This window comes from Bos mutus, chromosome 16, assembly GCF_027580195.1.
Source record: "Bos mutus isolate GX-2022 chromosome 16, NWIPB_WYAK_1.1, whole genome shotgun sequence".
In the NCBI taxonomy this organism is placed as follows: domain Eukaryota; kingdom Metazoa; phylum Chordata; class Mammalia; order Artiodactyla; family Bovidae; genus Bos; species Bos mutus.
The window spans coordinates 42,132,760-42,158,252 of record NC_091632.1 but is presented as its reverse complement, the minus strand read 5'-3'; the positions used below and the strand labels follow the sequence as shown (position 1 = coordinate 42,158,252).

The 25,493-nt window shown below is 44.2% G+C and overlaps 1 protein-coding gene across 1 annotated transcript in view; it reads right to left on the bottom strand.

The window, feature by feature from the left end:
- SLC25A33 (solute carrier family 25 member 33) overlaps window positions 1-24,333 on the bottom strand; it is a 30,120-nt gene extending 5,787 nt beyond the window's left edge. The window contains exons 1-4 of the mRNA XM_070385189.1: window positions 24,032-24,333; window positions 10,066-10,245; window positions 3,874-3,951; window positions 1,792-1,892 (exon numbers count right to left, since the gene is read on the bottom strand). Coding sequence (XP_070241290.1) covers window positions 1,792-1,892; window positions 3,874-3,951; window positions 10,066-10,245; window positions 24,032-24,087 — 415 coding nt within the window. The 5' untranslated portion in view covers window positions 24,088-24,333. The remainder of the gene's footprint in view (window positions 1-1,791; window positions 1,893-3,873; window positions 3,952-10,065; window positions 10,246-24,031) is intronic.
- Between the last annotated feature and the right edge of the window lie 1,160 nt (window positions 24,334-25,493).

Below are 25,493 nucleotides of genomic sequence, written 5' to 3'. Positions count from 1 at the left end.
TCCATTTACCTGAATCCAAACTTAGACATTTTGATATCTGACTGATCATTTTAGGAAATCGACATTTTAAGATAGGTCTGCCTATAGGAACCATCCTTAAGTCTTCTCCATCTTAATGTTGTTAATCTCTCTGCTGCTGCTGCTGCTGCTGCTAAGTCGTGTCCGACTCTTTGCGACCCCATGGACTGCAGCCTATCAGGCTCCTCCACCCATGGGATTTTTCAGGCAAGCGTACTGGAGTGGGTTCCCATTGCCTTCTCCATCAATCAAAAAAGCAGCAGTATCGTGTATCACTGACCTGACACACAGCAAGTCCTCTGGAATATGTCATCCCTTCCACAGTCTAAACAGATTGATAACATGACCCTAGACATGCTTCAGTTGTGTCCAATTCTTTTCGACCCTGTGGACCCTGCCAGGCTCCTTTGTCCACGGGATTCTCCAGGCAAGGATACTGGAGTGGGTCGCCATGCCCTTCTCCAGGGGATCTTCCCGACCCAGAAATCAGACCTGCATCTCTTACATCTACCTGTACTGGCAAGCAGGTTCTTAACCACTAGTGCCATGTGGGAAGACCCACGCAGACAGTCCGTAGATCAACAGGACCTACTGTATAGCATGGGAAACAATACTCTACCTTGTAATAGACCATAAGACACTGAATCACTCTGCTGTACACCTGAAACTAAAACAACTTTGTAAATCAACTACACTTGCATTACAAAAAAAGAAAGAAAAGAATGCTACCAGGAAGGAGGGGAAAAACCAATTACAGCAACATTACCTCCTTGAAACAGCAAATTGAAGATTATTAAAAAAACAAAATTTCCCTTCAGATCCATCTTATTTACCAAGGGTTTCTCTAAGTTAATTTGTCAAAAGTTGCAAAACCGGTGCCCAGCTTTTAGTTTACGGCTAACTCACTATTGGCTGAGGCAGTGAGGCCCCACACTCCATCCCTCTGACCTCCCTGCCAGCTCCATATCCTGTAAACACCTTTCTTGTGAAGCATCTTTGCTAATGTCATTTTCCATTTTCCATTTGGGATCCAAGAATTATCTGTAACTATTCAGATGAATTCCTAGTACTTTTATTTGGAGGAACAGGGAGAAAATGGATACATACAATTTAGAGGTCAGCAGAGGGTGGAAATTTTTCATAAAATGTCAATTTAATTCTCTAAAATACCTTTCTATTTAAACAGACATAAACTATATCGAAAATGGCATGGCCTTCTCGCAGCAATCTACAACTGACATATTTCTGCCAAGTATTTCCTGGGAGAAAAATCTTGTTGTGAATTTTCTATGGTAGGTGGAATGATTCCCTCAAAAAAGAACAGAAACGACATCTTATCTATCACCAACCCTGCTGAACAAACCCCACTACAAGCCCCGAGTCCTGATCCAGAACCCAGCTGCGGAGGACAACTGTACACAGGGTATGCCAGACACCTGGGGGTCACAGAAAAGCAGCTCCAAGTTTAGAAAATGATGTGATAGATATGAAAACACACCAACATTCCTTTAAAAGATACATCACACTGACCACCAGCAGGCATGAGAACATGTCAGTCTTCACATGTCAATCTTAAGGGAGAATAAATGGAAGCAAGTTACAAGCTGTTCTCATATACTCAGATTTTATCAATTCTAACATAAAGTTTCAGAAAAATGAGTTCAGGTGCAAAAGAAGCAGAGAGCTAATTTTTAACTCCTGGAAAGAGGCTTTCTGGCACAATGCACGCTTAGGGAGCTGAGACATTCATGAGCACTCACTGGCCTAACACACCTGCAGAACCAGCCGAGAAAACGTGCACGATGTTGCTGTTTGGCACGAAGACGCCATTGAACTGCTCTTTGGCTTTGGAGTAGCAGGCGAAGTACACAGCCCTGTTAGAGCAAAGAGAGAACACGGTCAGGACATCTTGGGACACTGGCTCCATGCAACCTCTGACAAACTCAGGAATATGCAGAAGAGGTTAATAGGTAATCGCAAGCTTAACCTCATCTGGGCTCAAACCAAAACCTGCTGCAGCCGCCCTGGGGAAGCTCCCGCTTGTCCCTCCAGAAAGTAGTCTGTGATGGTCGAAGTGTCCTAAATAACTGAGGAAGACGAGGTTTTGACAGTATACATATGAAGTCCATTTACATTCTTCATTCTGGATAAATGCCAATCCTTTTAAGCACCAACATATATTGTAACTGTTAAAATGTATAATACATTTCCAATGTATATCACATGTGTCCTGCCTTACACCATAACGAGTGTGTCACATGTAATTTGAACCTTTTTCCTGATGACTCGGGACCACATAGGGACATGTAGGCTGGCACACGTTTCCATAAAGGGCTCCCTCCACTGATGCGCTTCCTACCCCAGAACGGGACCACTGGAAGGGTGGCACTCCCTCCCACCCCGCCCTGGCTCTTCAGTCTCCTCTGCGTGTCTGCTTTCCCCTCGTCTGTCTCCTCCCAAATTGGGGCTGAGGAGCAGAGCCTGCTTGTGGTTTTCCCTGCTCTTCACCAGCAATGCCAGGGAAAATGGCCTTCTTTTTTTCCAGATGGCCAATGGATCAATTACAGAATGTATTTTTCAACCTAGGATGCTGACTACTTATCATGATTGTGTTATAAAATTGTCTTTTGTTTTTTTTCCTAGGTCCCAACTGTTCTAAATGGGTGTGGTGGCCAAGACTCTATATCAGACTGACGGGCATTACCAAGTTAAGCACTGTCCCCAAGTAGAATGACTCCGTGTTCTTCATCAATTACATATATGCAGCATGTCTGTGTACTCTTAATAATGCGTGCCCCATATAATCTCACAGGCTAGTACTTGCTGTATTTTCAATAGATCACACACACACAAGCTACGGAATTCTAAAGGAACAAAAGGGTTTAATAAGAATCTGCATATTTATGATATCCTTAGGAAATCTGTGTATAAACTGGAGCACTGACCCGTAAGAATTCAAGAAGCTTTTAGTCTTCACTTCATATAAAATGACATTCTCATTTTTGTTGTAAAGATCTACTGTATATGTCGATTCATATAAGTGTCCTAGCAGTCACACCCAACTCCCCTTTCCAGAAGGCAATTTCTAGAAGCAGTTTCTTACCTGCTTTTCAGAGATACACTGCCCCCACCCCTCCACACACAGAAACATTCATTCCCTTTCATGTCCACACGTGTGTATCCTCTGCATCAGTCCTGCCCAACAGAACTTCCTGCGGAGCTGGAAATGCTCTACGCCTATGGTCCCGCAGGCAGGAGCCACTAACCACATGTGAACATTAAATACCTGAAATGTGGCTGGTGAGACCAAGGAACTGAATTTTTAATTTTAATTAATTCAAGTAGCCCCATGTGACCAGTGGCTATTGTATTGAGACAGTGTAGCTCGATGTGTTCAAATAAGCTTTAAAGAGAATTAAACCTTGTAACAAAACTGGGGATTTTTAAAAATACATATAAAGTAAAACCTAGAAGCCTTTAAAATTCCTTCAGATGAGTGCTTCCAGATGCAAATTCTGATGTGGGTCTGAGATCCTGTCATTTAAATCAGCTCTTTGGTGACGCCACTGCTGCTGACCACACACCACACTTAGGAGGAGCAAACAGAGAAAGTTCTAGGTGATGGGAGCAGAATAATTTTCAACTTAAGAGTACAACAACCAAGAGCCTCTTTCTAACACATACACATTGAGAGACATACCAACAGTTAACACTATTTCTATGCATCAGATGCATTTAGGATTCTCACACAGAAAAAGAAACTAGTCACCTAGCAGTACTGCCCCTCTGGTTAAGGAAAGACTTGGTGTATTACATACTGTATGTTGTGGGCTAGCTGAAAGGTTCATTGCTTACCTTGATGGTGCAACTCCAACCAAATTTGGACCCAAGCCTCTAAAAAGTGACCTTGGTCCCTCCTTCTCCAAGATTGACCTGAATAATAAGAAAAGATGTATCTTTAAAATCCTTAGGCAAGGGCTATGCAAAATGATAAGGGGTCAATCTTCACATTAGCTCCTTGAATAAAGAACAGAATGTTTACAAACCCCCTGAGGTCTTATCTGATTATAGTACAATACGGAATCAAAAGACTGAAGAATACTGCCTTCATTACTACAGTGAAAAAACATGCTTCAAAAGCTCTCTTGTCCACACAGGAGTAATGTTCAAGGTTTGCACAACATATGGGCATTCTTGCAAGGCAAAAAGAGCACTTGACAGGTATCACAGAATATTTTCCTTACTAGCTGGTATCAAATCCAAGCCTTGTAAGTGACCCCAAGGTGCACTCTTGTCTGCAAGGCCCAGACTAACTCTGGTCATGCTGAGGGTCGCATGAGGGTCACTAACTCTCTGTTCACCACACTAGACACCTCACTACAAGTACAATGCACATTTCTTTCTTCATGGCATCTGGGGAAGGTCAAAGCAGTGCGTTTCAAATGAAACCTGGCCACACAATGGAATAGCATTTGGTAATAAAAAGGAGAAGACTCCTTGGACAGCAAAGAGATGAAATCAGTCAATCCTAAAGGAAATCAACCTTGAATATTCATTGGAAGGACTGATGCTGAAGCTCCAATACTTTGGCCACCTGATATGAAGAGCTGACTCATTGGAAAAGACCCCGATGCTGGGAAAGGTTGAGGGTAGGAGGAGAAGGGGTTGACAGAGGATGAGATGGTTGTGGCATCATCGACTCAATGGACATGAGTTTGAGTAAACTCTGGGAGATAGTGAAGGGCAGGGAAGCCTGGCATGCTGCAGTCCGTGGGGTTGCAAAGAGTTGGAAACGATTGATCGACTGAACAACAGCAACAATAAAAAGGAAGTACTGATGACTTACACAAGGATGAAGCTTCAAAAAACATTAGGTTAAGTAAAAGCAGACACAAAAGGCCGTATGTTGTATGATTTCATTTAGATGAAATAATCAGGAGATAAGCCTATAGACAGAATAGTGGTTGGTTGTCTAGGCCTGTGGGTCTGGGGATGGGGAGTGACTGCAAACAGTGAGGGGATTCTTGTAGTGGGAAGGAAAACGTTCTAAAATCAAACTGTTGTCAAGGTTGCACAAAACTCTATGAACATATTAAAACAGGTGAACTGTACGCATTTAGTGGGCAATCATCTGGTACGTGAATTACATCTTTTTTTTTTGTATAGTAAGGTTTTATTAAAGTATAAAGGAGATAGAGACAGCTTCTGACATAGACATCAGAAGGGGGCAGAAAGAATACCTGCCTGCCAGTCTCTAGCTGGATGTTACGCAGTTACTAAGTAAAAGTACAAAGCTGCTCAGTCGTGTCCGACCCTTTGCAACCCCGTGGACTGCAGCCCACCAGGCTCCTCGTCCACGGGGTTCTCCAGGCAAGGATACTGGAGTGGGTTGCCATTTCCTTCTCCCGTGAATTACATCTTAAGTGCATTTTGAAAAATTTTTTAATTGAATTAATTTTTTTATTTGGCCAACCATTTGGCATGTGGGATCCTAGTTACCGATCAGGGATCAAACTGGTGCCTGCTGCAGTGGAAACACTGGACTGCCAGGGAAGTGCTCTGAATTACATCTTACTAAAGCAGTTAAACCAAGAAACCCAGAGACTCACTGAAGAAGTTCTAAAAGATAAAAGAAATATTGGCAATAACAGTTTTCATGTTTTTGCTCTTGTGCTAAATCAATCACTTAACAAAAGATAAATGATATAACTGGAATACAGACTGCGGATTAGTTATATCAATATTAAATTTCCTAAATTTGAAAACTGTACATTTTCAGATGGTTCAGGAAAAAAAAAGTATGTATATAGAGCAAAAACAGATAAACAAATGTGGCAAAATGTCAAACACAAGAGCCCTGGGTAGAGTATAAGCAAGGTGTGTGCCCTGTTCCTGTCACTTTTCTTTAAGTTGGAAATCATTTCACAATAAAAAACTTAAAAATGAAAAAGCTATAGGTCATAGGTTATAAAAATACTGAGCTCATCCTAACACTCTAAAGGAACTACATGTTTCACTGCATTTTCACACTGGCCAGAACCAAGGCACTTGGTCCTTAACAGAGACACCAGAATTTGGTGTTTTCAACTTTAAATTCTTTACTGTTAACTCTTTCTCCCAACAGGATTTAGCTTAAAAAAAAACAAAAAAAAAACACGCTCTCTGGAAAAAAAACTTCTCTCAAATAACCACATCTTGAAGTGACCTACATCTCATAGTATAGTATGTGAAAGCTTTCAAATGGTCAATACATTTAGAATTTCTTCAAGTTTAGGCTCTGTCTGTGGTCCCCACGACTGTTCACTGTACCGCCAGCCCTAGGAATCACTTAAACACAATTAAGGGCGTCTCTGGCTCCAGGAAGCTGGGAGCCACGCATCTATAATGCAGTGGGGAACTTGTGTCCTCAAGTGACTCAGTCCTTTTAAGAGCTGCAAAAAGGCTGTCTCCATAGTGATGCACATTAACAGTGGGCAAAAAGTCAAATCTGTTACATAATTCAAACTTCCAACCTATCTGGATGTTTACAAAACTTTTCTGGAACAATCAAGTGCCTACTATAAATGGTACTCCTCAGCTTCAAAATAAAGCATGTTTAGGGCCCAGACTAAGTTTCCCACAGTCCTATAAGCTTTCATTTAGGAAAGAAATGCAGAAGGAAACTCGGGTCTTGTCTGGAGTGTTTTGTTCTCTTCCTTCTTTTAGATCAGACTATGCATACCACAGATCAAGCTCCAAGACAAAGTTCTGAGCTGAAGCCATCAGCTTTTAAAAGAAAAACTACCTCACTAACATATTACTTTTCACATTAAAAAGGTACTTGAAAAAACAAAGTACCTGAAATAGTTTAAAGAATAAGAGTTTTGATTGGAAAAAAATTTTTTTAAAAGATTATGTCCTAAGACTTTTTAAGGCAGATACTTCAATAAATGGATTATGACCCTTTGGCAAATTTAACAGAGAGAGCCTAATTGTGTTAACATCTTGTCTTCAAATAACTATATTCAAAATATAAAGGTAATCAGTGCTCCAATGGAGAATACCTTTTCTCTAATAGATTAACCTGAGACATAAGCAAACACTGATTTGTATTTTGAAAAATAAAATTCCTGTAAACAAATTCTGTTTTCTGTTAAGTCTTTAAATGTAGCACTTCCTGGAAGAGTAAGACTAAAAATAAGCAGCTTAGTTTCAAATGAATAACCATCTGACTATAGGCCAGGCTCCTCTGTCCATGGAATTCTCCAGCAAAGAATACTGGAGTGGGCTGCCATTCCCTTCTCCAGGGGATCTTCCCAACCCAGGGATCGAACCTGGGTCTTCTACCCGAGGCGGATTCTTCACTGTATGGGCCACCAGGGAAACCACCTGATAAACCCAATGGCTTCTAATTGTGAGCAGATGACCTTGGTGGGCTTTGTGGCGGAGAAAAGGCCTGGATCCCTGCTCTCAGTTCACCACTCCTAGAAAAAGAGCCTGCTCAGTAGCCCCTCACCACTGCTCTAGTCTAGGGGTGATTAGTGGAGGAATCAGAAAGCACAGTCCAGTAATCCAGGCGGGTGAGGGGCGGGGGAGGAAGCAAAAAGCAGTCATCTTCTGTTAAACTACCCTAGAAGACAGTGCTGCTTACACTGGTGCACTATCTGATGTAAGTACTGGGTAACATTCTGCTTTCAGAACTTGTGACAAGAAGCAACATACATGTACCCCGAGGAGCACATGTGCTTTCTCCAGATGAGAGTTATACAGGGTGACAGCCCACCTTTTTGCCTTCATTACCAGGAAACTCAGCTATAAATCTTATGTTTAAAAAGCACAGGAAGCAGGTATTATGACAGCAGCTAATACTGGTTATTTGCACGGCAGGGGGAGGAGCGGGTGTCACGCTCTTCATAGTCAACATCCTACTGATGCGTCACGTTCTCTCTGTCCTGCATTCTTGCTGTGTGGCAGGCGGCATTCTCAGAGATTGGGGACACCTCAGTCGTCAGAACAAATCGAAGCCCCTACCCCTGGGGAACTTCTGTTTGCAGGGGGCCCCCGCAGGGAGAGAAAATAAACAATATAAGTCAGTACATTATAGTGCGCGATGGACAGAGGTAAATGCTGTGGATTAGAAAAAGAGCAGGATGGAGAGAATGTGAAGGAAGGGCCTGGTTTTCAATAGCGTGGTCACCGCAAGGCCTTCCTGCAAAGGGGACAGCTGAGAGGTAGCCATGCAGATAATGTCCAGCAGAGAGGCCCTGCTGTGGAATGTTCCAATGTTCTGGTCTTTTAAAGGGCCAGAAAGGAGGCCAGTATAGCCAAAACGGTTCAGGAGGGAGAAATTCAAGGGGGCAAAGTCAAGGAGGTAATGGGAGGGGTCCAGGAGGCCCCATGGGCAGCCTCAGCTTTTACTCGGAGTGAGGGCAAAAGGATCTCCTCTGCTTTGCTGAGAACAGCTTGGGGATGGAGCAGGGTACAAGGTCTTCCACCAGGCCAGTTAGGAAGGTGGCTGTCTTGCATGCGGTGTGGGCGCTGTTCGTGTGTTTTAAAAGACGGAGAGGTTGGTTTTTTTTTTGGTTTACATTTTAGTAGAAGATGTGTCCTAACACACTTGAACTAGAGAAACATTCCTATTTACCTTAGGGGCTTAGCCCCAGTGACACCCGCGACTTCCGGGTAAGAGGTCCCCAGTTACAGTAAATAAATAAATCTACTAGTCATGCGAGATTGGCAAGTATGTAAGAGGAAGTTCACCTTGGATGTTAGCAAAGCTGGCAAATTACCTCTGTTTCACTATGTCCAAAGCCCTTCAAGTTCCTCAGAAGCGAGGCATCACTGGAGACACTGCCAGTGACTAGACTTACTAAAGGCGAACGGGGAGGGTGTCTTCAGAGCTGGTCTCTCTCCTTACTGACAGCAAAGCACGCCTCCCATCTCAGTGCCCCACCTTTCCTGGCCTGCCCCTGACCTTCTGCATTTTGTGTCTCCACAATCCTTCTCAGCATTCAATTAAAAAAAAAAGATTTGCCTCGAGTCTTGGCTATCAGCGACCTCTTCTCTAGTTGGGACCTTGCCCTCAGCAGCTGGTGCCTGAATTACCCAGAAGTCGGCTTTACAAACAAAACGTACCTAAAAATAAATTAAGCACTTTCAAATCCATTCTACCTTATCTAAACTGTGACTGAACTCTGCCCCAAATTGTGTTGTCGTTATGAAGACAGAGCATCTCCATTTTATTGCATCTTTTTCTAAGGCTTCCCCACTAAACACCCACGCTGGTACACAGCTGTGTCTCTCTTGAACCTGCGCTCTCCCAGAGGTCAGCTTTAGAGCTCTGAGTAACACGTGGAGTCATAGTCAGTCATCATTTTAAAGTTCTCTTTTAAAAGCACAGGGTCCCCGAGCTAAAATGCAGACATTGCCCAGTGCTCTTCTGAATTTCTGATTTTGCCTTAAGCATAGAGACTGATAAGCCAAATTCAACTTAAGAATATTCGGCGACTTGGTAAGCAAATGAAATATTTTACTACAGTAAAAACAGATAAACTAGGTGGGTAGGCTAGGTATGAAACAAAAATTGTAAAGACCAGCTTACTAAAAATATATTGTAGTTTTTCTATAAATGTAAAATTATTTTCAAATAAAAAGTAAAAAATTACAACATTTTGTTTCCATATTACTTCCTCTTAAAATATTCACAATACTTCTCTTGTGCAATTTTAAAATTCATTCTACAAGCCTCAGAGCTTCTCGCTAGCACTCAAAAGACTTGGGGCAAGAGCAACACTCTGATGTAACAATTTAAACATGGATTGTTTTGAGTTTGCTTTGTTAGGTTTACTTTAACTGTCCCTGGATGGTGATCACATGCATGCTGGAAGCCCTGAGGCCAAGAGAGCAAAGTCAGAGTTAAGATACTGGTACAGATACCTAGTTCTTAAATTTGGTCACAGCCTCTACAAACAGAGCATCCCATCCGATGGGCCGGATAAACATCCTGCACTGACAGTGTTGGGGGGCGGGGGTGCGGGTGGCATGAGGCCAGAACCGGACTGAACTTACTTCAGAACCTGTAAGAGTCCAGGAGTCACTGACGTTTGTCTCACCACCCCAGCTCCGCTGATGGTCCCCAGATGAACCTGAGGATAATAGACTGTCCGAAGAGCTAATCTTGAAGACTGCAACCTTGTCTTAATGACTTCTAGTGGGCAAGTGAAAATAGCACCAACCGTGCCCCCACACCTGTAAGAAAGGAAATCACAACAGGATCAGAAAAGCTATACTGAGCTGTGCATACACGAAATGGGAAATGGAATTTTTCTCTATTAAAAAAAGAAAAAAAGGTACTTATGTTCATTTCATAATTAGAGCATACCAACAGGGTGGGACAAACGGAGAGAGCAGCATGGAGACATGAATACACTAACATATGTAAAACAGAGAGCCAGTGGGAATTTGCTGTATGACTCGGGGAACTCAAACCAGGGCTCTGTGACAACCGAAAGGCGTGGGATGGAAGGGTTCAAAAGGGAGGAGACATATGTATACGTATGGCTGATTCATCTTGATGTATGGCAGAAACCAACACCATACAGTAATTATCCTTCAATTAAAAATAAATAAATAAAAAAAATTGGTTGAAATCCCAGCAGCTAAAAAGATACCACTGCTAACATGTTAGTACCCCCTTCAGGGCTTTTCATTACTGGCTTTTTAACCTCACATCCTTTTCTTCTTATCTAAATATTTTGGATGTCTTTCCATGTCAGTATATATACACCCACATCACCGTCATTTGCAATGGTTGCATCCTGTTCCTATCTATCAATGTATAATATTTTAACCTATTTCCTACCATTAGATGTTCACCTCATTTCCAATTTCACTCTCATGCTGCAATGAATATTCTAGAAAATTTATCTTTTCACAGTGAAATAAAAATTATTCAGGTATGCTACTGTTTTGAAAATCAGTGTTTACTACAAGTCAGATTTTTATTAAAATCTGACTAATTTGGACTCCACTGAAAATCAAACTAAAGCTTACCTTTTAATAATGAAGTCTGTGTGTTTCACTCAGAACTAATCAATTCATCCTCCAGAATTTCACTAGATGCACTGGCTCTGTGGGTCAGAGTTCCCTTAATGATCCTTCACAACTGGTTCATATAAAAATACTACCTGAACTTAAAATTTAAATATTTTCACCTATTTATCCTAATATACAGTACGTCAAGGCTGTGATTGTCACCCTGCTTATTTAACCCATATGCAAAGTACATCATGTGAAATGCCAGGCTGGGTGAATCCCAAGTTGGAATCAAGATTGTTGAGAGAAATATCAACAACCTCAGATATGCAGATGATACCGCTCTAGTGGCAGAAAGTGAAAAGGAACTAAAGAGTCTCTTGATGAAAGTGAAAGAGAAGAGTGAAAAAGCTGGCTTAAAACTCAACATTCAGAAAACTAAGATCATGGCATTCGGTCCCATCACTTCATGGCAAATAGAAGGGGGAAAAGTGGAAACAGTGGCAGATTTTATTTTCTTGGGCTCCAAAATCACTGCAGGGTGACTGCAGCCATGAAATTAAAAGACACTTGCTCCTTGGAAGAGAGCTATGATGAACCTAGAGAGCATATTAAAAAGCAGAGATCTTACTTTACCAACAAAGGTCCATCTAGTCAAAGCTATGGTTTTTCCAGTTGTCATGTGTGGATGTGAGGGTTGGACCATAAAGAAGGCTGAGAGCAGAAGAATTGATGCTTTTGAACTGTGGTGTTGGAGAAGACTCTTGACAGTCCCTTGAATAGCAAGGAGATTCAACTAGTTAACCCTAAAGGAAACCAACCCTAAATATTCATTGGAAGGACCGATGCTGAAGCTCCAATACTTTGGCCACCCGATGTGAAGAGCCGACTCACTGGAAAAGACCCTGATGCTGGGAAAGACTGAGGGCAGGAGGAGCAGGGGGTGACAGAGGATGAGATGGTTGGATGGCATCACTGACTCCATGGACATGAGTTTCAGCAAACTCCAGGAGACAGTGAAGGACAAGGAGGCCTGGCGTGCTGTAGTCCACGGAGTCGCAAAGAGTCAGACACGACTTAGCAATTGTTCATGAAATAGCTATTTCTGTCTTTTCTTAAACAATAATATCCATGAACTGCACGTCCGGTGGGCTGGGTCTTGATGACAACGTTCCAGTACCACCAGTCACAACGGTTCTTCTCTCTGGAGAAGATCAGAAACTCACGATCAGAACCTGCATCGTATTCATCTTTGTATCCCTGGGATTAAGATTCACAGGTTCACAAACAATATGTGTTCGTCAGAAGAGGGATTACTAAACTGCCCTATAAGGGAGCTAAATGTTTGAAAATAGCACTTAATGTGTACCTTCTGTCACAGGCCGGAAGGCAGCAGCTGTGTACTGTATGTTCTTGTACTTGGTTAGAGCACGGTACCGGCCAAACAAGTGGTTCAATAAAAATGAAACAGCAGAGGCATCTATGATTGGGAAAAGCAACAAGAAAGAGGAGGGACCTGCTAAGTCACTTCAGTTGTGTCCGACTCTGTGCAACCCCATAGATGGCAGCCCACCAGGCTCCCCCGTCCCTGGGATTCTCCAGGCAAGAACACTGGAGTGGGTTGCCATTTCCTTCTCCAATGCATGAAAGTGAAAAGTAAAATGAAGTCACTCAATCGTGTCCGACTCTTAGCGACACCATGGACTGCAGCCCACCAGGCTCCTCCATCCATGGGATTTTCCAGCCAAGAGTACTGGAGTGGAGTGCCAAGAGGAGGGACAGGCCTTGGCAAACACAGAATCTGAAAGTGAGCTACCTGACTCAATGCAGGTGTTAAAAATCTGGAGGCAAACCCAGCCCCTCAGCCCCCAGGACAGGCCCTGAGGCAAGGCAGCATTTTAAAATCAGAAGCCTATAGTTACATATAGCAAGTAAAATCCTGCTAACTCAAGAGCTAGATAGACGCTATCAACTTAAATTACACTGCTGCCACTGATGAATGATTATTTTATGACAAGAATTCAACCCTCCAACAATCCTAGTAAGGTAGCATTGTTTAGCTTCAATTTACCACAAAGAGCCTCAATGTCAGAAAACAGAGAATGACAGACAGACTAGGGAAGCAGGGAGGAGAGGAAAAGAGCCATTTGGAACTATGTAGGTAAACCTGCCTTGAAATCATGATGGTAAGTATACCCTAAACTGAGCTTTCACTGCCAAGTGCCTGGATTTAATCCCTGGTTGGGGGACTAAGATCTCACAAACTGTGGCAAAAAAACAAATGTAACAAAACAAACAACACAGCTGTCTCTTTACCCAATGTTTGCTGAACTGCGGCCAAAACCCATTGAACACAAAGCAACCTAGAGGATATCTCAACCAGAACAGGAAGGGAGGATGGCAGGAAGGACTTGACCTGTGGGTGGGACAACTATCATGTAAGCTCCCGATTTTGCAGGGTGGTATCATCCTGACCTCACAGGGAACCTGGGTCTCGATGAGGTTTATATACTTTCTCAAGTCACAAGTGCCTAAGTGTCTCAACTGAAAGCCAAATCCAGACCCTTTGTCTGCAGAGCCTTGTTTCCCTCTATACTAAGGTATCCCCTCTGGGAGTATTACAGAAGAACAGGTATTTATATACAGTTTGTTAAGCTAGTTCACACTATTTGCAATTCACAGTTAAGATGGAAAATTGTCAATTAAGACAACTAGGACTTAAAACTTTAATGTGTCTTTCCGTATGAAGAAAAAATCCTGAGCCCAGTTGAATGTTGGTTGATATAACATGCTCCAAGCACAAAAATATATCTAAAGAAAATGGGATATAATAGCGTTTTCAAAAGGGAAAAAAACCAAAAACAAAAAACCCTTCCAAACCTGTATCGATTCACATAAAATAAATTGCTCTTAATCTATTACAATAAAAACTAGGTGATGATTCCATGTTGCTGAAAAAAAAAAAAACAACCCCAGAGCTTGCGGTAAATTCTTGCATCAGAAAGTCAACAAGTTCCAATAAGACACTGTCAACCACCTTTGCCTTGTCCCCAGGTCAGCCGTGCCTCTTGCCTCGGCCAAATGTCATCTACACGAATGCCACCAGTCAGAGGACGGCCGCAGAAGTGCTAAGCAAACACCTGCTGACAGCGAGCTGGTCACCTCCTGGGCGGGGGTGGCAGGCCACACTCGCTCCACAGCCACCGTTCTGTATGTTACACACCCACGTGCCCAGGGCAGAGGGCCGGGTGGTGAAAAGACCCCGGCCTCCTCCAGGGGCAAACTGAGGGTCTCCACGTGCCTTTTCTACAAGAGGGGTGATACCGCCCGCCCCACGGCATCCCAGGAAACATACACAGCGCTGGGAAAGCACTGCACACTGGAAAGTGAGTGCGGCAAGAAGCAGCTGCTCAGTAGCTAAGTCCCTTCTCATCTACCAGGAAAAAACACTTAAATGAAAAATACCCAAAGGACATTTAATTAGTCTAACATTACACTAAATTGTCCAAAAGAAGATTCTTCCCGAAATTTAAGACATTCCAGAGCAGAATTTTAAAAACTAATCTGGGAGTTCCCTGGTGGTCCAGTGGTTAAGAATCTGCCTTGCAGTACAGGGGACATGGTCAGGGAACTAAGATTCCCACATGCCCCAGGGCAACTAAAAACTCGAGTTCTGCAACTATTGCACGCCGCAGGTTCAACTGCTTTTTCTTTCTTTATGAACCAAACACACAGGACATTCATCAGTCTGAGGAGACAGTAGACAAAAGGAATCAAAATACTGACTTCTCTGAGATTGGCTTTCCAAATTCTCTAAAGATATTTAACGAGGTTGGGTCCAAAGCACTTAGGAGTACAACAAATTATATTCTTTGTAGAAAAAAAGGCCCTGTCAATTCTCAATTCTTCAATGCAAAGACCTTCCAAGTTAGCCCAGCTCCTCACCATGGTCAATTACTCGGGACGAAGCCCCATCGACAGTGACTCTGCTGAAGGTATTAATATTAACTGAGCTTTTCAGGAATCTCCAGTCAGAAAGGGTGGAGACATCAGCTCCGTCTGCCAGTCCTCCCCAGCCCTTGCCAGTACTTCTTTTCAGCTGTTCTCCACCGAATCCCACCTCTCCTGTCCTTTCAGTTTTTCAAATTTAGTCCCCTAGAACTTCAATCTCAAATCTGATTCACAACTTGCCCCTGCCAGCTAGACTGAGGGGACTTGGTCTGCTCTTTCACTTTTTCCCCATTCCCATCCTTTTAGGGCTCTCTGGGCACAGGTCTAGGTCTAGCTGCGGGTCCCCTGGCTACGTGTTATGTATACCGGTGGCCTCATCAAATGTCATGAGTCTGTAAATGGTGTGCAGGCCTCCTTGGGCGCTGCTTAATTCCAGCAAGAGCCCCATCACTGAGAACCCCTGTGTTCAGACACCAGCAGTCCACCCCCCACGCTCCTTTTGGCCTGAGAAACTTGCTGGCAGCACTGGGTGTCTTTCCTTCCTCTGGTCCTCATACTCCTTGACAGTAAGCCAACGGGGCCCACTAGTGTCCTTCCACGCCCACCACGAGGCAACAAGACTGACACTTGGTAGGAAGTGACCCCGAGCCCTCCCCAAGCACGCCACACCGGTCCCTTCTCATCCTGCTGGCGCTGGCTGATAAGGCGGCAGCCTTCCCCTTGCAGGAAGCCTCTGGACACAGAACAAGGTACCCACATCTCAGCCTCACAACCTGCCTCAACCTACAGCACAGAGCAGTAGGGGCTGGTGACAGGGATGGGAACAGTGATGGGCACAGCCTCTCTCCACACTCCACAGGCCACAATGCTGACATCTATAACCTATAGCCTTTCTGCTCTGCGTATGCAGCCTCGGATGCAGTGGTCAGTGGCTGTCCTCCTTTTAAGTCTCAGAGTAGGTTCAGCTGAGGGCCCGGGTAGCTGATGCTCAGACAGCAGGGAAAGTCACACTGGACCTGGAGTTTCATGGTGACATAGTGCTGGCCCCACACAGTTGAGCAACTGACTAATTCCGATTGGACACCCGTATTTTAGGCCACTAACCTCCACAGTGGGGGAATGCTCTAAAAGGCACGCACAAAGATCCACGGCATATAGGAAGAAAGTATTACAGCCAAAAATAAAATTTCATTGTATTTAGAATCACCACCATTTAACTTCTATTTTGTGTATATGTTTTATAACAGGTATAGAATTAATAAGTTAATATAAATATACATGGGGATATGCACAAACATTTTAATCACAGGCTTGTGTGATCAGTCTGAAGACCACTCTTCTAGACCAGTGGTCTCAGCCAGGATGCTGCTGCCCTGGCTCCAGTGACATCCTGCAATGCCTGGAGACACTTTTGGTTGCCGAAATTGGGGGAGGGGTTACTAGCACCTAGGAGCTGGAGGCCAGGGACGCAGATAACATTCTACAATGCACAGGACAAGCCTGACCTCTAAACAATTGTTTGGCTGAGCTTGAGAAACCCGGCTCCAGATCAGTAAAATGGACAGTGTGTGTATTTGAAGGCGGTATAACCAATGCGGAGTACTGTCCCCAGCATCCATTCCTGCTTTCTCTGTCCCAAATTTCTTAAGTCATATAGTTTGGACAGGCTTCCCTGGTGGCTCAGCTATAAAGAACCAACCTGCAATGCAGGAGACGCAGCAGGAGACGGGTTTGATCTCTGGGTCGGGAAGATGCCCTAGGGAAGGAAATGGCAACCCACTCCAGTATTCTTGCCTGGAAAATGCCATGGATGGCTCACGGGGTCACAAAGAGTCAGACACGACTTAGCCACTAAACAACAAATAGTTTGAATGGGATTAAACCCATTTCTAGTTTAGTCCTAACTCACTTAATCAACATAAAGCCATGTCATCTGTTCAGAGACGGCACATGATGGAGCCCAAGGTAAGTGGCATAGTTCCCTGGGGAGCAGTACCGCTTTCCTTAGAGCTGGATGCACGTCCAAGTTGGTCCAGTCAGAGTTAAGCTCGAGCTTGTTCAGTGGAGAACAAGCTGAGAGATGCTGGAAGCCATTCTGTGTTCACGCAGGGACCAACCTTGGAATCAAGCAGATATTTCTGGAAAGCAGAGCAGTCGTCGAGGGGTCCCACAGTGACACTGTTGAGCTATTTAGGTAAGCCCTTCCTGAAGCCTGTGCCCACTCTAAAATTTGGGTATACATGCCAATAATCAAGGCAGCTGTAAGTGAATTTGATTTACTACTTATAACTGAAAGTCTCCCAAATGAGCCTAGTCAATTAAAAAAAAAAAATTATACCCAAGCTTCTCAAGAAAGTACTTAAAGGGATTAACTATTATCAGTAATCTTCTAAAACACACTGAGGACTTGTGTTTCCAGTGGACTATGTTTCTAATGGCTATGAGGAAATTCCCTGGATATTAATTTAATTTCATTCCTAAAATCCTGCTCTAGTCACGGATGCCGAAGCCAGAGACCATTGGACTATTCCATACCCAATACCTCTGGGATATTCCATTCAGTGAAACCATCCCAAGGGCTTGAACAGGGCAGCAGAAAGGCCATGAATAGCAGTTAAATCATACATGTCTTAGAGTAGCAACAAGAGGCTCTCTGAAATCTATCTGCCTGATTTTCTAAAACAAAACAAAACAAAACTTATGACCTGTATTGTTCTGCACCTGTATCTTCTTTTACTACTTGTCCTTCCCCTCCCCCTCATTCTCTACCTTCTTTCATTCTTCCTGCTCAGAACTGAAGTCTCCTGTTTCTTACATAAAGATGTATTTAACTGTTTATCTTTACCCATGTAGGCCTTGCTTGTTATTTCTCTAAAGCCTGTGGATTAGGGTCCTCCCCTCTACTTTCTGGCAGAACAAAGCTAAGCTGGACCATTACTACTACAATACATACACTAAATTTTTGTCTATAGTCCTTAAGTGATCGAAGATGAATTTTTACCTTTTGATACATTTTTACCTTTTAACTCTGAGTTGCACGTAACAAAGAGAATTTTAAAACCTAGACGTTTTCAACAAGAGGCTGTTTTCTATACATAGATTCACTCAATTTAGACACTAAAGCCAAGACCAAAACACTCATTATTATCATTGCTACCCAACTGACAGTAAACTGGTTTCCAGACTCACAGCTTATACCTAACTACAATATGGATTCTACTGACTAATAATATGGCCAGACACCCTGTGATCCCTACATTTGGAGCCTTTGATAACTTCTCCCTTTCATCTGCTACCTCTATAGTCACTATCTGAAAAAAAAGGAATGAATGCCTCTTTACACATAATTTTCTGGAATGTTTTATTTGAATACTTAGCACAAGGCTTAGAAGATTTTGATTATACAAATTCTGTGTTCACTCAGTAAAGTAAAATGCTTCTTTTCTGATGCAGCTAATTATCCTTTAGATGCTATTTTCTATACCCTACCTCACTTAGGGAAAAAAAATAAAGTAGCACCCGAACAGAAAACTCTACAGTGGACTTCCATGGTGGTACAGTGGATAAGAATTCGCCTGCTAATGCAGGGGACAGGAGTTCGATCTCTGGCCCAGTTAGATTCCACATGCCAGGGGGCAACTAAGCCGGTGCGTGCGCCACAGCTGCCCAGCCCCTGGCTCTAGAGAACTCCTGAGCTCCCTTGCTCTAGGGCCCATGCTCCACAACAAGAGAAACTCCCTGTTCAGTGCACCTAGATAAAAGTCTGTGCACAGCAACAAAGACCCAGTGCAGACAAAGATAAATAAATAAGGACTTAAAAACAACTTTACAGTACTTTCTGAAATGGAAGAGAATCAGTATCTTTTACAAACACACAAATCCAAAATGTTACCTTACGCTAATTTTACTACAGAGCCATGTGGATGGAGGAGCCTGGTAGGCTGCAGTCCATGGGGTCGCTAAGAGTTGGACACGATTGAGCGACTTCACTTTCACTTTTCACTTTCATGCACTGGAGAAGGAAATGGCAACCCACTCCAGTGTTCTTGCCTGGAGAATCCCAGGGACGGGGGAGCCTGGTGGGCTGCCGTCTACGGGGTCACACAGAGTTGGACACGACTGAAGTGACTGAGCATAGCATAGCATGTTTATAATTACAAATACAGTAGTGCTTTTATTTGGGACAATTTAACAGGCTACATACCTCCAGGTTAGATGCACAATACCTTTTACTCATCTAGTTACTCGTTAAACAAGTAGCAATGATGTTATCTCTAACACGTGGGGGTTACTGTATTTGGGATGGATCAGTGAAGAAAACAGACACGGCTGCTACCCGTGAGGCTTAAACTTACATGACGCATAAATTTTAACAGGAACCTTTCATCCAAACATAATACATTAAAAAAAAATGTTGCCTGTATGAAATACACTGGAGAAAATCAATTTACAGCCTTAGTATACTTACATAAGCTTTATATAAAATACATGGGCACACTATATTTGTCTTATCAAAGCTTCTTTAATCATTGCAAATAAATCATGCATCTTCTCCATATGGTTCCTCAGCAAATATATTAACGTATACCTAATGAAAGTGAAAGTCGCTCAGTTGTGTCCGACTCTTTGTGATCCTATGGACTATACAGTCCGTGGAATTCTCCGGGCAGGAATACTGGAGTGGTAGCTGTTTCCTTCTCCGGGGATCTTCCCAACCCAGGGATCAAACGCAGGTCTCCCACTTTGCAGGTGGATTCTTTACTGTCTGAGCCACAAGGGAAGCCCAAGAAAACTGGAGTGGGTAGCCTATCCCTTCTCCAGCGGATCTTCCTGACCCAGGAATTGAACTGGGGTCTCCTGCATTACAGGCGGACTCTTTACCAACTGAGCTATCAGGTATGCCTAATACTTCAAAGCTAACACTTAGCTGATACAGATTAAACCTGCAGCGACAGGGACAGTACAGATGACAGCTGTCCACAATGAGGGGAAAGACTGAACTGTGAACATATCTTAGATTATATCATTTTTAAAACCTTAAAGACATACATATCCCCATTAAAGTACAGTTTAAAGGTCCTGTAAATACATTTAGTGACAAGAGAAAACACCACGCCATAAAAATAAGACCTAAAGCGTATAATCCAGGCCGTCAAGCTCTAATCTAAGGACAGCTTAGTAGAGCTATTTCAGGTGCTGAGTACTCTCCTGAATGCTGCTTGTTCACAACCAGAACCACCAAGTCATTCCACGTATGTGTGCTCAGTTGCTTGGTCATGTCTGACTCTTTGCAGCCCTATGGACTGCAGCATTCCAGGCTTCTCTGTCCAAGGAAGAATACTGGAGTGGGTTGCCACACCCTCCTCTAGGGATCTTCCCGACCCAGGGACTGAACCCGCGTCTCCCGTGTGCCCTGCATTGGCAGGCGGATTCTTTCTTTACCTCTAGCACCATCTGGGAAACCCAAGTCATTCCATAGGGAAAGTTTAATAGATTTTTCTCTGTCATGAGGCCTACACATGGAAGGGCTACTTTGGAGGATTTCTCTTAAGGGGATGGGCTTAAATAGTAGAAAAGGAATGATAGGTTTTTTTAGGGAGTAACAATAAAATTGGTTTAGGTTTTTCATTTTGAAGGTGCCACCCAGACTTGGGGATAGGAGAGAAGAAAGCAGAAAACAGTAGAATCCCTAAAGATACTGAAGTGAAAGCGTTAGTTGCTTAGTCAGGTCTGACTCTTTGCAACCCCATAGACTGTAGCCCACCAGGCTCCTCTGTCCATGGGATTCTCCAGGCAAGAATACTGGAGTGGGTTGTCATTCCCTTCTCCAGGGGATCTTCCTGACCCAGTGATCGAACTCAGGTGTCCTGAATTGCAGATTCTTTAGTGTCTGAACCACCAGGGTAGCCAGAGACACTAAAAACCAACATAAATGAATAAGGTTTGCTCATACAAAGAACCCACCCTAGGAGATGGCTAATGAAGGTGCTGATAGCTATCAAAAGTCTTAAAAATGTGTTTTGACTCAGCAATTGTACATACCATGCTCACAGTTTACCCTCAGGAAATAATCAGATGACTACACAGGTACACATAAAGATGTCCAGTTTATAATGGCAAAAATTAGCAATGAGGACTTCCCTGGTCATACAGTGGGTACCAATCTGCCTGCCTATGCATGAGGCACAGGTTGGATCCCAGGTCTGGGAAGATTCCTCATGCTGCAGGCAACTAAACCCCAAGGGCCACAACTATGGATCCCAAGCTTTAGAGCCTGCCCTTGAGCAGAAGCCACCACAGTGAGAAGCCTACACATCCCAGCTGGAGAGTAGCCCCCACTTGGCACAACTAGAGAAAGTACTCGCAGCAAGGAAGGCCCAGCAGAGCCAAATATACAGTGAATTTCAAAAAAATGAGCAATGAGAGGTCAGAAAGAAATTATGTAATCAGAATAAATTAGGTAGCCCTGTCATAAATGATGGTAACCGCCTCACTGAACTCCTGCCACTGGGCTTGGAAATGTTTACATTCTTCACTGCAACCACGGAACAGTGAGGGTTGATTAGAAGTCTATTCAGATAATTCGTTACCACGCTGCCATCAAAACTCAACATATTTCTAAGGAGGAAGCAACACATAAAGAAGGGGAGCCTATTTTAAAATTAACTATGAAATTACCTTTGCTGCATATATATATGCACACAGACCTGATTCTGAAGGTGTTGGTTTGTGGGTGGTTTCTCCTTCAGTTCTCCTCTTTCTTAAAGGGCAACGCTATACTAAAAAGATGACTATTAATAAAAACCTGACTATTACAGGTTAATTTAGGAGCATTTTTGCCTCTGCAAAGAACCCATGAAACTGTTTTTAATAATGCAGGAAATTTAAAAAACTATATGAGTTGTTTTGGGTGTCATTTTTATTTTCTAGGATCTAAAATTAATTTTCAACTATTCATAAGTCTGTTAGACCTGGTAAAAATATTAACTCAGTATCATCAATTAGTGATAGCATTAAACTTGTTTGATGTTCGTTTCCAATAGCTATTCAATAAATAGGAGAAATGTGACAGAGTCTACATTAAAAAGCAGGGTCTCTGACTTCTTTTCAAAAGCAGTTAAACTCAGTTCTCTGGAAAGAGGGCAGCTTAACAGTGGAAGCTAGTTACTTTGAGCAAAGCAACACAGCCTTCCAACAGACAGGGTGGGACCATTGCACTGCCTGATTTGAACTGCAGGATACACCCACCCATTTGATATTTTAGCTCCTTTAATGTTCTTCCCTAAAAGAACTGGAAGCCCTGTATTTTAGGCTAGTGGGAATGAGTCAAAATCCAATTAGCTACTCTGAAAGCATCCTTTTCAAATACTTATTTTCTTTCTTGCAGATCAGCAAGGAATCTTGAACTGCTAATGAAGGAATAGAAACCTGTTAAATACAATGGCCCCAGGCACCACCCTAATAAACCACCGTTTTAATCAGTTCGGAGCTGTGCTGGCTAATGCAGTTTTCCTCCATCACAAGGAAAAAGGCTGGTGCTCCAGTAGGAGAATCAGCAGCCAGAGGGCACTGTGAAGGGCGCGCTGGGAGATTCAAGTCGACAGGGGAATCAATCACGCAGCGAGCCTCACAGAGGCTGCTCTACAGCAAGGAACTCTCTGGGTTCAGAATACAAGCATTTAAAAAAAAGACCACCTCACTAGAAACAGTAGATGAAAATCACTGAGAATAAAATAATTTTTAAAAAAAATCCCTGTTAGCTTGAGAAATGACTTTAATAACATGGCCAACTTGTTTAAAATCCTCCAGAATGACAAATCAATGTTCTGTCTTAATTTAGGAACGCGGCCCCTTCCCCAAACCTTGTGTTATTCTCAAAATAAATCTCAATGGAAAGATGAAGCAAAATGAGAGGGAAGGGCAGAAGAGAGATGAATGAGAAATCATGCCTATGTCTGAAGAACAATCAAATTTTCTGACAGGAGAAACAAAGTACCTAGGTAAACAACTACAATAAAAAATACCAAAAAACTCAGGAACACTCTCATCAAGGGTTATTTTTGCAGACAATTCTTCACCACTGCTTGTTTGTAATAAGGAACATATCTGGGTAGCAACTAAAACACAAAATTGCAACTAAAATACTCAAATCAGAACAATAGGATAAGTGCTACTATATGTAGAATTGTCCTACACTTAAAAATGGCTGTGCCAGGCCTGTGAGGTCCTTGAACAAGACTCCAAACATCTAGAAGACTCCAAAAGCACCCAAAGGCTGTATCGAAAGAAAACAAATCACTAATACGAAACATTTTAACTTCTATCTCCCGAAAAACAAAAACACCAGCTCCCTTCCTAACCTCCCTAAAAATACGTTGCCGCCACTAAACCATAAGAGATGCCCTGACGATCCGCCAAATGATGCTTTAAAAACAGGGCACATCTTAGAATTACGTTGTTTCTGACGCTACAACTAGCAGGTAAGAAGCATTTCAACACACCTTCCCGTTCTCATTTGATCCTGCGGTCCCCCATCAGCCCTCCCACCGGTTGCTGACCCGAGCATCACGGTTCACCAGCACTTCCCAGGCCCCTGCTGATGCCCAATCCCGGCATCTCTACCTTATGAACTCGTCCCTGCGCTACACTGAGGAACTCCCGGGCCACACTGAGCATCTCCAAGCCCGCCTAGGGCCTTCGGGAAAAGGCCTTGGGGGATTACTCTGAGGTCGCTAAGTGCAGCATGGCCAGACAGGACCGCCGAGCGACACTCGTCAGACCGGCCACTAATTGTTTAAGAGAAGAAAAAGGAGAAGACGCCGCGGGGATGGGGATGGGCGTGGGCGCCGCGTAAAACCACCGTCAGGGGATGTGGTCTGGAGGGAGACAGGCCCCGCGCCCCTCGGGCCTCCCCACCGTCCCATCGCCCGGACTTCCTCCTTCGAGAACCCGCATTTCAGCCCAGGAAGGGCTGGTAACCGGCCCCGGTGCACCGAGGGTGCGCAGCGCGGCAGAAGGGCGGGGGCGCGGGGTCGGGCCGGTAACTCACCCGCCGGCGAAGAGGTGAAGCAACGTGTTCTCCTTCTGCTGAGTCCCCGTCGCCATGGCCGCGCCGGCTCCGCGGCCCGCAGCCGCTGGGTGCCGCGGGCTCCAGGCGGCTCGACGGAGGCGCGAGGTAGTCGCTCCGCTCTCCCGGCTGCCCTCAGGCGGCCTCCGGTGCCGCCTCCATGCGCGCGCAACCCCGCGACCGGCTCCTTCAGCTTGCGCCGTCGGCCGCGTGGCTGAAGGCGCCTCACCGGCCACTGCAGCGCGAGCGCCGCAGCCAGAGGGAACCAGGCGCGCGGCTGTCACGTGCGGGGGCCGGGTCGTGACGTCACTAGGCGGCGCGGGCTCGGGGCGGTGCGCGACGGGGGTGTGGGCCCGGATTCCGCGCGCCTATTGGTCAGAGGGCGGACCTGGGCGGAGCCACTGCGCAGACCGGGAGGGAGAGACGGGTGGGAGCAGCGGGAGCCAATACGCTTGGAGTGAGAACCGGCTAAAGCTGCCTGGTCCCTGATCCGGGAGGCTTGGAAACTGGGATTGGTGGAGCCCAGCGAGACAGTGCGCCTGGCCTTTATTCATTTTTATAGTCGTTTACTTTGTGATACTTAAAGTGTGTAAAAAAGTATATAAATTACGTATGACAACTCAAGCTCTGTGCTTATCACCCAGTTTAGGGGAAAAGCAAGATCCAAACAGCTTTAACTCCTAGTGGTATCATTTTGTGTTTTCTTTGATTTTTCTAGAAGTAGCTTTTTGGTCTCTTTTCTGATCATCTCCAGCCCAGACGTCTGAGCTTCAAGTTTCTGTATCCGAGCTGTTTCTCTGCTTGTGTGTCCTTGGGTCATCGTCAAGCTTAACCTGGCAACTTAACTCCAAGTCTCCACGCTCATGCAGGCCTTCCTTTGCGCCCCCCCCCCCCCCCCGCCGCCTCCCGTTTGCTGTGCGTTCTACCACGTGACTCTAATTTCCTCACATAGGCTTCTGCAGTTTTTTTGTTGTTTTATTTGTGTAAATTGTCCTTCCGCCCCTGGAGTGTAAGCTTCAGGAGTGCAGGGACTTTGTTCCTTTCTTGCAGGGTTTTCCCTGAGAAGGTGTCGGCCCCTTGGCAGATACCAAGGTATATGCCCAAGAAAATAATGAATGAATGCCCTGAATAGGACTTGTCACTTCATTCTTCCCCTCCCCCAAACCTGTCTGCCTCTTGTATTTCCTGTCCTGGAAGAAGATGATGCCACCATCTGCACAGCCACCAACGCCAATAACTTTCCTATTACTTTTGACTCCTCTCTTTATCTCTCTCCTCAGCCCACCAGGCACTTCTGTCCTTGGAATTCTCCCAGAGTCATCCCCCTTTCTGTGTTCCTTCCACTGCAGCCGCTGGTTTCAAGTCTTCCTGTCTCTTGCAGCAAAAATCTTCCACCTGTCACAAGCCACCCTTTCATCCCTTTAGTTGGTTGCCCTCCACTCTC